At 41.1% G+C, this 15733-nt stretch overlaps 1 protein-coding gene across 5 annotated transcripts in view; it reads left to right on the forward strand.

Moving 5' to 3' along the window:
- LOC101166705 (filamin-C) overlaps window positions 1–14935 on the forward strand; it is a 152812-nt gene extending 137877 nt beyond the window's left edge. For all 5 annotated transcript variants that reach the window (XM_023952378.1, XM_023952375.1, XM_023952374.1 and 2 more), the window contains 6 exons: window positions 1782–1897; window positions 2025–2157; window positions 12766–12942; window positions 13023–13241; window positions 13976–14182; window positions 14263–14935. In XM_023952378.1, coding sequence (XP_023808146.1) covers window positions 1782–1897; window positions 2025–2157; window positions 12766–12942; window positions 13023–13241; window positions 13976–14182; window positions 14263–14450 — 1040 coding nt within the window. In that variant the 3' untranslated portion in view covers window positions 14451–14935. The remainder of the gene's footprint in view (window positions 1–1781; window positions 1898–2024; window positions 2158–12765; window positions 12943–13022; window positions 13242–13975; window positions 14183–14262) is intronic.
- The last annotated feature ends 798 nt before the right edge of the window (window positions 14936–15733 follow it).

A 15733-nucleotide genomic window follows, 5' to 3' on the forward strand; every position in this document is an offset into this window, starting at 1 on the left:
GGTCCAAGTGACATCTCCAAGGCACATGTCGACTTAAGCATTTTGAATGATCACCCGAAACAGACAGCAACGAGTCTAGGTGTGAAACTGGATAGTAATTTAACTTTTAATGCTCATATCAACTCAGTGGTCAAATCAAGTTTTTTCAAGTTCTTCTTTCTTAAAGCTTGATATATCGTGAGTTGTTAGAGACAATATATATTGATTATCACATTATCACCATATCGTGATAGTATCATTATCGTGAGCAATGTATCGCAAATCGTATCGTATCGCGAGGTACCCAGTGATTCCCAGCCCTATTTGGCTATTAGTTTTTCAAGTTTTGCTATGTGACGTGTTTATGTTTTCTCATACTCACTGTTGTGTACGTTGCGTAGATATCCTCTCAGGTTTTGCTCTGTGTCTTTGTCAAGTGAGTGTCGTTGAGTGAAGTCCTGTAGTTCCCGTTCCAGCTGTGTTTCCAGATTGTTGATCTTGTTTGCTGTGTACCGAATTTTTTCTTTGACCAAAGCCCTCCGCACTCTTTTGATCATCCACTTTGCGTTGTTGGTTCTGATTGGGTTCTTTAAGTTGAGACTGGTTGGAATAATCCCTTCATCCCGGCAGTGGAGGTTAAATCGCAGATGGTTCTTCTGGCGTGCCGTTTACGTTCCAGTTTTTCCAGCAGCCGGAGTTCTCTCATGCATAGTTGTCTGAAAAGGTCATTGTGTCTACAAATGTAACTGAGTTCTTGAGCAAACAGAGCAGAGCTGAAGACCTGTTGTGTTGCACATATTTTACAGTTACAAAACAGTAAGGGGCTTAAGGAAGTTGGAGGATGATCAAAAAAACTGGGGGGGGGGGGTGTAATCACAATATCAGCAAGATGCTGAAAGTTTATAATCATTGCTGTCAGATGTAGATGTTAGTCAAAAGGGGCGGGGCTTTTCCACATACACCCACACCTGTTGGCTCAAAGAGTCTTGACATACAAACATGTCAACATGTACACAAAACAACTACACTGAGTTCTTTAATTATTCTTTATCAGACGCGGTTTGTTTTTGTCAAACGTACCTTACATGTTTCGGCGGAATACCATCCAGCTTCGTCAGAGTCATAATCGGGTGGTAGTGTGACGTATTTGAAAAACAGATGGTTGTGACTGAGGCGGAGTCAACTGTCAGACTTTGACAAGTGACTCCGCCCGTTGATGTCAGTTTTTTGGTGGAGGATGTTGCTCCAGGTATGAGAGAGTAGGAAGGCCCCCTCATCCCGGTTCATGGATGAGGGGGCCTTCCTACAGTTTACACACACATACTTATGCATACAAACACACATGTAAAGCATTTCATTCTGTCACGCAAACTATTTGTGCAGAAGTGATCTGACACCTCTGCTCAGGTGAGTCTTTACTGGAGTGGATGATGATGAAATGTAAAAAGAGGGTGAATGCCAAGCACCCCCTCACCAAGACCCCCGCCAAAGCAGCAGGGGCAGCCCCCCCCCCCCCCCCCAACCAAAAAAAATAACAAAACAAAAACAAAAAAAATGCTTTTGGTTGTTAAATACAGTGGGCTGCCATATATCATGCTCTGTAATGGATGTGGTGCAGAACCAAATAGCTTTTTCAATAAAAAAAAACCTGTAAAATAGTTACAGTTACACTGAAAGTATTTTATTTGTTCAAAATTTAGTTTTTGAAAGACGTTCTTTAATGAAAAGACAAATGGGTAAGCAAACATCCATAAAGAAATCCTCAGGGTACTAAAGGACAGTGATCATTTATCTGTCTCCAGGTGAATATGAATTATCCATTCAATTCAATGATGAGCACATCCCAGATTCTCCCTTCATTGTTCCCATCGCTAGCCTGTCAGATGACGCCCGGCGTCTCACCTTGACCAGCCTACAGGTGAGGGGACAGTGTGTGACACTCCTGCAGATGTGTGCATGTGGATGTTTACATGTCCAACAGTGATGTTCATCCTATCACAAAACATCTTGTGATGCTACAGTTTTACCCTTCTCTGCTCTTTTAGGAAATGGGTCTGAAAGTGGGTCAAGAGGCCTCCTTTTCTGTGCAGCTGAATGGAGCCAGAGGTTCTATTGATGCAAAGATCCACAGCCCATCAGGGGCCACAGAAGAGTGTTGTGTCACTGAACTGGATGGCGGTAAGACTTTAAGACTGAATATAGGCAGAAATAGGATTCAGACCAAGTCCAGAACCAAAACGGGAGATGATAACATCTCCTTTTTGTCTAGCAAGCTTTACGTCTCTGCACCATATTTTACATGGTTTTGACTGTGTTCAATTCAATTCAATTTTATTTGTATAGCCCAAATTCACAACAACATTCGTGTCGATGGGCTTCGTATCAGCAATTGAAATGTAAAACATAAAATCAAAAGGATCATGAATACATAGAATTCAATAGTAAAATACTAAATTGAACTGACAAACAGATTAAATAAACTGGCATCCCTGCCCCTAGACCCCCCTTTCTCGGTAAGGAAAAACTTCTAAAAAAAAACTGATTCCAGAAAAAACGAAGAAACCTCAGGGGTATCCACATGAAGGAGGGATCCTCCCCCAGGACGGACAGGCGATTTACCAGAACTCTTAGAGAATAATTAACTTATCTAACTCTATAACTACTTATTTAAAGTCCAGCAGACAAGCTTCATCCAGATGGAGTTGGGGGGACAGTCAGGGGCGCGAGTCTAGCCGGAGACAGGAACCACAGCCAGGAGTCAGAGCAGGAGCAGAGACGAGGTACTCGGCCAGGTACAGAGCAGAGACGAGCCAGAGGAAGGATCCACAGCCAAGTGTAGAAAAAGGTAGTAGAGGGGAGCCAGAGACAAGGTACACGGTCAGGAACAGGAGCACGGATGAGCCATCTGTAAGCATTCCCACTCCCCAGGAGGGGAGAGGGAAAAGGGGACAATACATGAATTGCACTGCACCAAACAGACGCATGGAGAACTAAATGATGAATAATGATCAAGAATAGAGAAGAGAGGAAGAGTAGAAGTAGATGAGAAAAGAGGACAGAACCCCAGTGCACCATAGCTACCCCAGCTTCAACTTCTAGCAGCCTACTAAAAACAAATAGTTATTATTAATTTTAATTTAACACATTTACATTAAGTTAAGTAATATCTGAATACTAGCTGGTCTGACAATAAGCCTGTCCAGGGAGGAATGTTATCAATCTAACTCTGAAAGTAGAAACTGTGTCGGCGTCTCTTACATGAGCTGGGAGCTTATTCCATAAAACAGGGGCTTGGTGGCTAAACGCTCTTCCTCCAACTGTACTTATAATAGAGACTAGAAAGTCTTCCCAATAACAAGTCATTGGAGACACTAAGTAGTGCAGCTTCCGTACTGTGGTGAGGTCTAAACCCGACTGAAAGTCTTCAAAGTTGCTATTGTCCTGTAGGTGGCAGTAAAGCTGCTTAACTACAACTCTTTCGAGGATTTTGGATATAAAGGGGAGGTTTGATATTGGTCTATAGTTGGCCAAGTTGCTAGGATCCAAACTGGGCTTTTTCAGAAGAGGTTTAATAACTGAATATTTAAAAGACTGTGGAACGTAACCCGTTTCCAGAGAGGCATTTATCATTGTTAATATGGGATCATTAATTAGGGGAAAAGTTTCTTTAGAAAGTCTAGTGGGAATTGGGTCTAGCAGACACGTTGAGGATTTGGAGGACGTAATAATTGATGCTATTTCCACTTGATCCACAATAGTGAAGCAGTCTAATGTTACAGAGGTTTCTATGGATGCCTCCACTTCTACCGCTTCAGCCTGATCTTGGCTGATAGTAGGAATAACTTGATTTAACTTATGTCTAATATTTGAGATTTTACTATCGAAAAATGTAAGAAAATCATCAGAGCTGAGAGAAACAGGAACATGTGGTTCTACTGAGCTCTGACTGCAAGTTAATCTAGCAATAGTGCTAAGAAGAAATCTTGGATTATTTCCATTCTCTGATATTAAGGTTGAATAGTACTGGCTTCTAGCTCTACGCAGAGCTTTTTTTAAAAAAATAATTTAATAGGCTATGTTTCCAGGTATTCAGAGACTGCTCTGAACCGGAGCGGCGCCATTCTCTTTCCAACTTACGGCTTTCTTGTTTAAGAGAACGTGTTTCAGCACTAAACCACGGTGCTACTCGGTTTTGTCTAACGAACTTAGGTTTCAGGGGGGCAACAACATAGAGTGCACTCCTGAGGGCTTGTAAGGCATCATTAACAAATTGCTCATTTATACTAGGACTGATACTATGGGAGCTGGTCTCAGAGTATTAACTCAGTGTTACTAAGTACAGTAATCCCCCCGTATTCGTGGGGGTTACGTTCCTCACCCCCCTGCGAATAAAGAAAAAACGTGAATAATTGACGCTGTTTTAAAACTTCCAGAGCCTCTGCAGAGTCAGAACCTTTTGCTGCCGTTTGGGTTCATTTCCAGAAGCTGGAGATGATGCAGGGCGTTTGGATGGCATCTTAAATGCGCAAACAATACTTTACAGTAAAGTACAGAGTAAATTGTTTTTCCAAATTCGTGGAATGAGCGCTGTTCTGAGCCTCACGCTTGTGACGCCACGTCATCGGCGGCCACCCGCGAATGGGCGGAGCGCGAATATTAAACCGCGAATGGGCGGGGGATTACTGTATTGGTTGAACTGTGAGTTCAACCAATACAGTCACAGAACGGTCAGTTAAGGTTCTTCTAAGTTGTTTCTTATTCACTGGGGCAGTAGCATGTTCTAATGTAAACTGGAGGGTTATCAGAAAGTGATCAGTAATGATGGGGCTATGAGGAAAGACACTCAGCTGGCTCATCTCTATACCATGGGTTAAAACAAGGTCCAGGATGTGCTTATGACAGTGAGGGGGTTCATTCACATTTTTTTTTTTTTTTTTTTTTTTAAACTTGTCCTGTCCAACAGCTAGGCAGGCAGATGAGAGCTGAGGGCCTCTTGTGTTGGACATATTTTACTTTAACAAGAGGGGTTATTAATCTTCAGACAAACCAAAGGCATGACTGAATAAACCCCTTTTGTAATTGAGGCCAAACTTTATTAATTTCAACCATGTTTGAAAATCTTTGGTGTTGGACCGGACGGAAAAGGAAAGAAGGGAAGAAAAGAGAGAGATGTTAAAGAGGGGGGGGGGGGGGGGATAGTGAGAGGGGGGGGGTAAGACCATGAAGCAGCATAGACAGGTTTACTTGTTGTTTATCATTACGGTACGGTTCAAGTGTAGTACAAAAAGGGCGGGGCCTGTCCGCACACACTCAAATGTTATCAACACACCTGCTAGCTGCAAAAAAATGTCCACATGTCAACATGTACACAAAACAGATAGTGTTCACGAACGCATACCTATGTCTTTAAACCAACTAGTGTGAAATCTTTCATTTATTCAATCATGCAAACTATTAGTGCAAAGGTGAGCTAACACCTGTGCTCAGGTGAGTGTTTATGTTCTTCTAAAATGGATGGTGGAATGTGAAAAGAAGGAGGAGGAGTGCCCAGCCACCCCCACACCCAGACCCCCGCCGCAGCAGCAGCGGCAGCCGGAATCCCCCCAACGCCACACGGAAACAGGCAGGGAACAACCGCTCCCCGGGCGACCAAGACCGCCACCCAGGCCAGGGCCAGCAGGACCGCCGCGAGGCCCCCAGAGCCAGAGAGCAGGGAGGCGCGGAGGGAAATTTTGTGTGAAACCAACATCATCTAATAAAGCTGCAAAAGCATAGTGATCGATGAGAAGTCTAAAAATTCAGTTACAAATTCTGAATATGGGCTGGGGGGACGATAAATAAATATGAACAAAACAGGTTTTTGAGTCTTCTTGTTTGGGTGATTTATAGACAATATGATGCTTTCAAAGGAGGTATAAACATTTTTAACTTTAGGGCTGAGAAGTAAACTAGACTGTGATAATACTGCCAAATCACCTCCTTTCCCTGAAATCCTGGATTTCTGATAGTTAGCATAAGTGGGGGGGTTGCTTCATTCAATCTAACATAGTCATCCTGTTGGAGCCACGTTTCTGTTAAGGCTAGAAGACTAAGGTTGTTATCAGTGATTAACTCATTGACTAAGGTTGTTATCAGTGATTAACTCATTGACTAAGAGGGACTTAGAGGAAATTGATCGAATGTTTAATAAACCACATTTAATGACATCATAATTCTGTTTGTAGGTAAGCACTGCTGTCTGTCACTATAAGGTTTCTGTGTCTCACTCCTTTCACTTGTCTTTCAGCACATAAGCTAAAGCTAGGAACTGCTTGACTTTCCCTGCATGGGTTTTGCACCGGCACTAACCCTAAGGGAGGCTCAGAGGAGCGTTTTACGCTGCTGCTCTGCACCCGGGTGTCGTCTCTGGGTTGTCAGGTTGGCCGACTAAGGCTAGCAGAAATGTTTCTAGAAAGAAGAGTGGCACCGTCCAAAGTAGGATGGACGCCATCTCTTCGCATGAGACCGGGCTTCCCCCAAAACGCGCTCCAATTATTCACAAAACCAACGCCGTTTTCTGGGCACCATCTAGAAAGCCAGCGGTCAAATTATGAATACAAATGTGTAAAAAATATCATTTACTTCATAATTAGAATGTTGATCTATAATTATTGACCACTCACTCATAAAAGGAGCTTGGTACAACTTTGACTTTATAAACAACATAAAGTACTACAAAGGTATTTTTATTGCACCTTAGTTTTTTTTTTTACATGTATGGATTTTAATCTTATATGCATTGTTACCAGAAAGACTGTAATAGCTTTTTTGGTAACACTTTATATTAAGATTCCTTAACAAGCTTTGTTAACGCATTAACAAGCACTATAATAGAATTTTTGTGTTAGTAAGACATTTATTAGTACAATAAGTCTAATAAGGTGTATGAAATTACTTAGTTAACACATTTACAAGCATTATTATTAGGACGTTTTTAAGATGCTAATGATACATTTATTGGTATTATAGATGCCTAACAAATTTGTCAGTGTTAATAAGCTTAATAAGATTTATTAACAACCTTTGTAAACAAATTAAGAAGTATTATTATTGTTTGGGGTTCTAGTAAGACATTTATTAGGATTATAGATGTCTCACACAAGTCTAAGTGTTAATAAGCTTGATAAACTAACTTAACAAATTAATAGGCTTTATTAATGTGTAAGATGCTAGTAAGATATTTATTAGCATTAGAGATGTCTTGCAAATACCTGAAAGTGTTAATAAGATTCATTAACATCTAAAGTCAGACCATTGTCTTCAAAGTCCATATTACTAAACTGCTTACAAGCTTAACAAATGTATTAATTAACTTTTATAACAGTTTATTATTCTTTTGCAGCACCTCAACTAAAGTGAGGACGATTTTTTTCAGTCCACAAACAACCACAAAGCATAAAGAACTTTCATAAATAAAAACAGACTAAACAAACAAAAATCTTTCCGTAAAAGAAATATCATAATTTATTTCAGACAAATTTAAAAAAAAAAAAACATAGAAGGCACCAGTATTGGATGACGCTAGCATCATAGCTAATAAGGATAAAGTTTTACATCTATACTGAGTGAAACATTCATAGCAAATCCCATAACTAACAGAAATTTCTAGATTCAATGCCAACTGCATTCAACCACTGTTGCCTTGCTTCCAAATCCACTGGAAAGTTGCACAAGCCAGTAATTTCTAAAGACCGAAGGCAATAAACCTACAGGAGCCATGCTGAAGCTAACATGCTAGCGACCGACCAATAGGCAAGGCAAGGCAAGTTTATTTGTGTAGCACAATTCGTACACAAAGTAATTCAAGGTGCTTCACAAAACAGAAAAATGCATTAAAATCACAATACATCATAGAAATAATCAACGTAAAATTCACTTTAAAAGAAAAGAAAAAAAAAATGAAAATTGATTTAAAAATAAAGGAAGGAAAGGAAAGAAAAGTGCAGATAGGACCTTTCAGTCATATACACGGCTAAACAGAAATGTTTTAAGTCTAGATTTGAACATGAACACAGAAGAGGCCTGTCTTACGATTTCAGGGAGGCTGTTCCAGATTTTAGCTGCAGAATATTGAAACGCTGATTCCCCTTGTTTAGTTCTGACTCTGGGAATCAACAGGAGGCCGGCCCCTGAGGTCCTCAGAGTACGAGATGGTTCATATGGCACTAACATGTCAGAGATGTACTTTGGTGCGTGGCCATGGAGAGACTTGTACACAAGCAGAGCTGCTTTGAAGTCTATTCTTTGAGGTACAGGGAGCCAGTGCAGAGACCTGAGCACAGGACTAATGTGATCATACTTCCTGGTTCTGGTCAGGACTCGAGCAGCAGCATTCTGGATGTACTGAAGCTGTTTTACAGCTCGTTTGGACAGGCCGGTGAGCAGGCCGTTACAGTAGTCTAACCTACTGGAGACAAATGCATGAATAAGTATCTCCAGGTCTGGCTTTGACACTATGTTTTTGATTTTGGCAATGTTTTTCAGATGGTAAAATGCCGCTGATGTTACTGACTTGATATGGCTGTTAAAGTTCAGGTCAGAGTCCATGATTACCCCTAGATTTCTGACTTGATTTGAGGGTTTAAGAGACAGAGAATGAAGGTAGTTGCTGACACTTTCTCTTTGTTTCTGTGGGCCAAAAATAATAACTTCGGTCTTGTTTGAGTTTAGCTGGAGAAAGTTGTTCTGCATCCACGCACTGATCTGTTGGAGGCAGTGGCTGAGTGAATCCACCGGCCCATATTCACCTGTTGTCAGTGACACATAGAGCTGAGTATCATCTGCATAGTTGTGATAAGATATGTTATTACTGCGTATTAACAGTCCTAGTGGCAGCATGTAGAGGTTGAACAGAAGGGGTCCCAGGATCGATCCCTGGGGCACACCACAAGTCAAGGCCATGTAGTCTGAGACACAACTCCCAATTTCAACAAATATTTCCTTTCTTCCAGATAAGACTTGAGCCAACTCAGGGCAGATGCCAACCCAGTCTTGGAGTCTGTGCAAAAGGATCCCATGATCAACAGTATCAAAGGCAGCACTCAGGTCTAGCAGGATTAAGACAGTGACTTTGCCATCATCAGTGTTCATGCGGATGTCGTTGGTTACCTTGATAAGAGCAGTTTCTGTGCTATGATGGGGTCTAAAACCTGACTGGAAAACATCAAATGAATTGTTTAATAAGAGAAAATCAGTGAGTTGTTGGTAGACAACTTTTTCAAGGACTTTTCCTAAAAATGGCAGATTAGAGATAGGTCTGTAATTATTCAGTACAGTGGAATCAAGACCGCTTTTCTTCAGGAGAGGTTTAATGACTGCAGTTTTAAAGGCCTCTGGAAATATTCCAGATTGACATATTAACTATTTGAGTAATTGATGGCAACACACTGTTCAGGACAGACTTTAGAAATCTAGTGGGTAACACATCAAGGCAGCATGTAGACGAGCTCAGACGGGTGATGGTCTCTTGGACAGTTTGGTCAGTGACAGGAACAAAGTGAGTCAGGTTAGAGTGAGTAGGTGGCCGTTCGATAGTTATATGTGTTGTGGAGTTGATGGCTTTTTTAATGCCCTGCACCTTGTCATTAAAAAATACGGCAAACTCATTACATTTAGGTGTGCAAACCAGTTCTATTGGTAGCTGGGTTGGAGGGTTAGTTAATCTGTTTACTGTTGTGAACAGGACACGAGAGTTGCTGCTGCAACTTCCAATGATTTCAGAGAAGTACCTTTCCCTTGTTCTGCATAAGATCTGGTTGTAAGCGTACAACTCCCCCTTATACATTTCATAATAACCTGGAGTTTTGACTTGCGCCAGTTTCGCTCAGCTCTGCGGCACTGTTGTTTCTGTGCCTTGACTAGATCATCGTTCCTCCAGGGAGCTTTCTGTCTATGTTTTCTCAATTTAACCTTCATAGGGGCAATGGCATCCAGAACATTCAAGATGCTAGAAGTAACAGAATTCAGCATTTCATCAACATTGGCACCAGAGGCGTTTTCAGGGTTTATCATTTCTACAAACTGTGCCCTAGTGCTCTCATTTATTTGTCTCCTTTGGACAACTGCAGGGCCAGGCGGTGGTTTGGGAGCTACAGACAGGTCAAAGAATACACAGAAATGATCAGAGAGGGCGACATCAACCACACTGACATTGTAAATATTAACCCCCTTTGTGATGAGCAGGTACAGAGTGTGCCCTCTGCTGTGGGTGGGGCAACTCACATGCTGAATTAGATCAAAGGTTTCAAGGACAGCATTGAGCTCTTTTGCATTTCTGTCATTGACATTATCAACATGAACATTAAAATCACCTGTAATGACTAGACCATCAAAGTATGTGCACACAACTGAGAACATTTCAGTGAAATCATCAATGAAACTTTGGCTGTGGTGAGGAGGTTTGTACATGACTATGCAGAGTAAGGGAGGAGTTTGTTTTAACTCAATCTTAAAGGACACAAACTCAAATGATGAAAACACACCAAATGATAGTCTGCGGGTTGCAATATTATCTCTAAACAGTGCAGAAACGCCTCCACCCTTTTTATTTTCTCGTATTTCCGATACATGTTTGTAGTTGGGGGGAGTTGATTCGACTAGAACTATGTTTCCTGTGTTTTTGTCAAGCCATGTTTCAGTTAAAAACATAAAATCAAGATTAAAAGAAGAGATAAAATTATTGATTAAAAATGATTTGTTGCATAAAGATCTGACATTGAGTGCAGCAAGTTTGAGATTAGTTTCCTTGGGACTGGTCAAAACCTTCTTGCAAGGGATATCAACTACATTTCTTTGATTGGACAGTCTAACCTTTCCTAGGACACTGGGGGCCCGTTTCATCCTAGCTCTGGGGGATAGCACGTCTAGAGGCGCGCAGGGGAGGTCGAGTTGAGGGTAGTTTGGGTGATGGACCAGGAGGAGCGGGAGCTGGACGGGATTTGGGAGACTTAATGAGGCTATCAAAATGGCTAGGTAGGGCCATGGGTGAAAGTGGGGGGAACGAAAAGGAAAGTGAGTCTTCACTGGGATTAGATGTAGCAGGGTGCGCCCACAGCTGGTCAGACGGTGGTATTTCTGGGGCCAAATCTGGTGGTTGTTGTTGTGGTTTTGCGGTTGGGTCCGTAGCTTGCGGTGGTTGTTGTGATGCTGGTGCAGCTGAGTCCTTAGATGGAGGTGGATGTGATGCTGGTGCAGCTGAGTCCTTAGATGGAGGTGGTTGTGGTGCTGGTGCTGCCGGATCCAAGTCTTTGACCGGTGGTGGTGGTGGAGGTAGTTTTTGTTGCCGTCGTGCTGTGGTTCCTGGGACACTGGCTCGGTCCTTCCTTACTGCCTTTTCAGGGCCTTGGCCTCTTTGCCCCAGAGCGTGGAGGAGGTTCTTCACTAACTCTCTTGCTCCACCTCTGTTCAGGTGTGGGCCTCTTCCCATGAATAGGTCATTTCGCTTCCAGAATATATTGAAGTTCTCAATGTAATGGAATCCTTTGGAAGCACACTCTCTGGAGAGCCAATTGTTCAGCTGAAACAGACGGCTGAACTTGAGTGACACCCCATCGATGTTAGGAAGAGGTCCACTGATGAATGCTTGAACCTCTACTTTGTCAATCTCTTCAAATAACTTCATGAAGTCTTTTTTCAAACGTTCAGATTGTTCTTTTTTGATATCGACAGCACCTACATGGATGATTATTCGTTTTACTCCTTGGTACAAGACTTTAGATAAGAGTCCTGTAATCACTGGAACAGTAGAACTTGGGCAACATAAAGTTTGCATTCTTCTGTGGCTGACATTACTGATAGCGCCATCTCCAAGCAGCAGCGTATCTCTGACCTTGACGTTTGGCACAGATTTTCTTTCTGCCTGTGCTTTGTTGCCAACATTATGACTCCTATTCTGTGGTCCAATTTCACTTCGTTCTTTAACATCACATTGTGTTAGCTGTAAAAATCTGTTTGTGAGCTTTATTTCGGATGTTCTGTCATCTTTACGCTTTGGCTTGACACAGAGTTCCTCTGCTCAAAGTTTCGGAAAGGACACATCACTCAGGTCTATGTCACTGTTATTCTTCTCATTTGTAGTAAGAGCAGGCTTCTTACCACCCGATGTTACTGGAAGGGTCTTGTGAAGTCCATTTTCAGTTTCCAAAGTAAATATCCGTGTTTGTAGCTCTTTTATTTCTTGTTGGTAGATCCAACAGCGTTCACAGTGGGAGTTTGTTTTTCTTCCTCTTCCGGACATGTCGCTGGCTTGTCAGACGTAAAAATATTGATTTGTATAGGTGGAAGTCACAAAAAAGGATGACGAGTCTGATATTCCAGGAGATGTGGATGAGGTAAAATAATTAAAAATGATTAATTAAATGATTAAAAAGCAAATAAAGCAGGAAGCGGCAGGAGCAGGGGAAAAAGCGCCTGCACTCTTTTGCAGGGGGAGGAGCAAAAAAAAAAAAAATACAGAATCAAAGATGGGCAGGTCAACTAATTTACGATTGACTAATGAATTTGTCAATCAAACTCATCAGCAAAACAGGCGTACTCGCTTTCAGCTAATTGAATAGCCTCTTAGACTTTCTCCAAGCTTTCACACAGGTGACCAAAAAAGCCCCGCCCATCTTTGATTCTGTACCTTAACTCTCATTAAGTTTTTCATCAACATTTATTTAAAAAAACTCAAATTTATTTTCTTGCTGTGACAAAAGGAGTTTGCTGTGACCATAGAGCTTGCTGTAATGAATTTGTGTGTTTCTACAGATGAACATGCCATCAGGTTTGTCCCAAGAGAAAATGGAGTTCATTCCATTGACGTTTGCTTCAATGGCTGCCACATCCCTGACAGCCCTTTTAAGATTCGTGTAGGAGAACCAGGACAAGTGGGTGATCCTGGTCTTGTGTCTGCCTATGGAACTGGCCTCGAGGGAGGAACCACAGGTGCAACCACAACATTTTTAAATTTTAGGTCTGTTCTAAAATATTGAACTAAGTTTAAATGCTGTCCTGTTTCTTTTCAGGCAATGTGTTAGAGTTCATTGTCAATACTTGCAATGCTGGCACCGGAGCTCTGTCTGTGACCATTGATGGACCATCTAAAGTGAAGATGGACTGTCAGGAGTGTGCTGAGGGCTACAAAGTATTCTACACTCCCATGGCTCCTGGGAACTACATGATTTCCATCAGATATGGGGGTCTCCAGCACATTGTTGGAAGTCCCTTCAAAGCTAAAGTGTCAGGTGGGTCAGCTGCTGCTCATCCTGGCATTTTTTATTGGGGAATTTCTATTCAATTTTTATTTAGATTGCCCAAAATTACATCAACAGTCGTCTCAATGGGCTTCCTATTTCCTACTCATAATTGTGAAGTAAACATTAAATCATAAGGATCATGAATACATAGAATTCAACAGGAAAATTCAAAACAAAACTAAATAAGTACAATAAACCAATATAAGAGGTGTTGTCACTGAGTTAAAAAAAAAGGTTCATACAAGTAAACAGTTGATCCTTTGTTTTTTATATATGACAACATGACAATAGTTGTAGAATAAAATTGAGATTAACACAATTTAAAAAACACGCTAATTTGTCTGTAATTAATTAATAACAATTAACACAATAATGTGACACTCCTAAAAATTTTAAATAAGCTATTGTCCAAAGAGCTGGAGAAGGTGTCTGAGCAAATAAACAAGATTTTTGTCTTTGCTCTTTGTTAAAAAATATATACATTTGTTCTTTTTCTATTGTAAATGAAGTTCTGTTGCTTTCATAAAGTTATACTTCTCAAATGCTACTGACTTGTGCATGCTGTTGGGGTCTTCTGAGTTAGATATTCCTCCCTGATCTCTGCAGCTTTGATCTTCTGGTTAATTACTGAAAAATGATCAGCTGTGGCACCATTTAAACAACATGTAGTAAGCCATGTTCTCACTTGTAACAATACTGATCGCTCTTTAAACTTTTTGCAGGACCCCGTCTGTCTGGAGGACACAACTTGCACGAAACGTCATCTGTTCACATGGAAACATTTAACAAGTCTTCAGCTATGGGCAAGAGTTTTGCCTCTTTACCAAAATTTTCCTCAGATGCCACTAAAGTCATCTCCCATGGTGCCGGCCTGTCAAAAGCTTTCATTGGTCAGAAAAATGCATTTACTGTAGACTGCAGCAAAGCAGGTGGGAGCATTGAGCTTCTAATGTTGTGGAGAAAAGAAAAAAATATATACATCCTCGATGACACTGTTTGTGCTCAACAGGTATAAACATGCTGATGGTTGGTGTCCATGGTCCCATAGCACCCTGTGAAGAGGTATACGTTAAACACATGGGCAACAGGATGTACAACGTGACATACACCGTTAAAGAACAGGGCAGCTACATCCTCATTGTGAAGTGGGGGGATGAAAGTGTCCCTGGCAGTCCTTTTCATGTCACCGTCCCTTAAAACTGAACTCCTACTCTTCTTTTCAACATGCAACCACACCCTCTGTAATGCACTGGATATTTTTCTGTTCCTCTTCTTGGGGGCAACTTTGTTCTGGTGACAATATTCTTCTGCAAAGCAAATTGTTATTTTCAACATTTACAGTCCTGGATGGTCTTATTTCCAAGAAAGATATCCTTTGAGAGGGGCATCAAGATGTCTTCAGTGCCCTCTGCTGCCTTGGTCCTGAACCAAAAGACTGTTAAAAGCCAAGTTAAGGAGTTGTTCATTTTTCATGTGAAGGTCACAAACACACCAGGAAGCTAGGTCTGAGGAAATAAATGTGTACAGTATATTGTCATAAGTAACCTCATCACATACAAATGTAAAATTTATATCAATTTAATGTCCATATAAGCTCTGGATTTAAGGTCTGAAAATTACTTGAGTATGTTTTTAGCAATTTAAATATCTGAAGAAATTAAAAAGATTTTTTTTCCTGATGGCATTGTGTTCACAGTCATTTCAACCATCCACATAGGTGGCTGTTCTGCATTTGAGAATAGTTCATGATTTTTTACTAGGCTAAACATTTAGGTAAAAATTTAACATCAGCACAAATATAAAAACATCATGTTAAGTTGTGCTCATAAGTTTACACATCCTGGAAAAAATTTTGATTTCTTGCTCATTTTTCACAGAATAAAAACACAAAAATTGTTTACACTCAGTGATTGTTTGAAGCCATTTATTGTCAAAAATTTCAGTTTTTACCATTTATTGTCAAAACATTGTGGAAAAAAAGGTCTGTTTAACATTTTTGAAATGATAACGGCAACAGAAACTTCCTAAATGACCCTGTTCAAAAGTTGATAAGACCACAGGTCTTAATACCTTGTATTGTCTCATTTTGCATCAATAACAGTCTCCTGTGGTCATTGTGGGTGAGATTCTGTCTTTCTGATCTCTTATGGTAAAGCAGGGTTAGGGTTAGGGTGAGGGCGAGAACTCCACGCTGCATGCCTAGTGTCCTCATATGCACAGGGTTAAAGTTAGGGTTAGGGTAAGGTTAGGGTTAGGAGTTAGGAGTTAGGGTTAGGGGTTAGGGTTAGGGGAAAATAACCTGTCTCCCATTTGGGAAGGGTTAAGGTTAGGGTTAGGGTAGGGTAGGGTTAGGGTTGGGGTTAAGGTTGGGGTTAGGAGTTAGTGTTATATTTATTTGCACTGGCCAACTGGCTGAACACAAATAAAAGTAGACCTTCCACTGAGGTTTGATCCTGGGTTTCCTGGGTGGAAGGCCAGTT

This window comes from Oryzias latipes, chromosome 23 (genome assembly GCF_002234675.1).
Source record: "Oryzias latipes chromosome 23, ASM223467v1".
NCBI lineage: Eukaryota > Metazoa > Chordata > Actinopteri > Beloniformes > Adrianichthyidae > Oryzias > Oryzias latipes.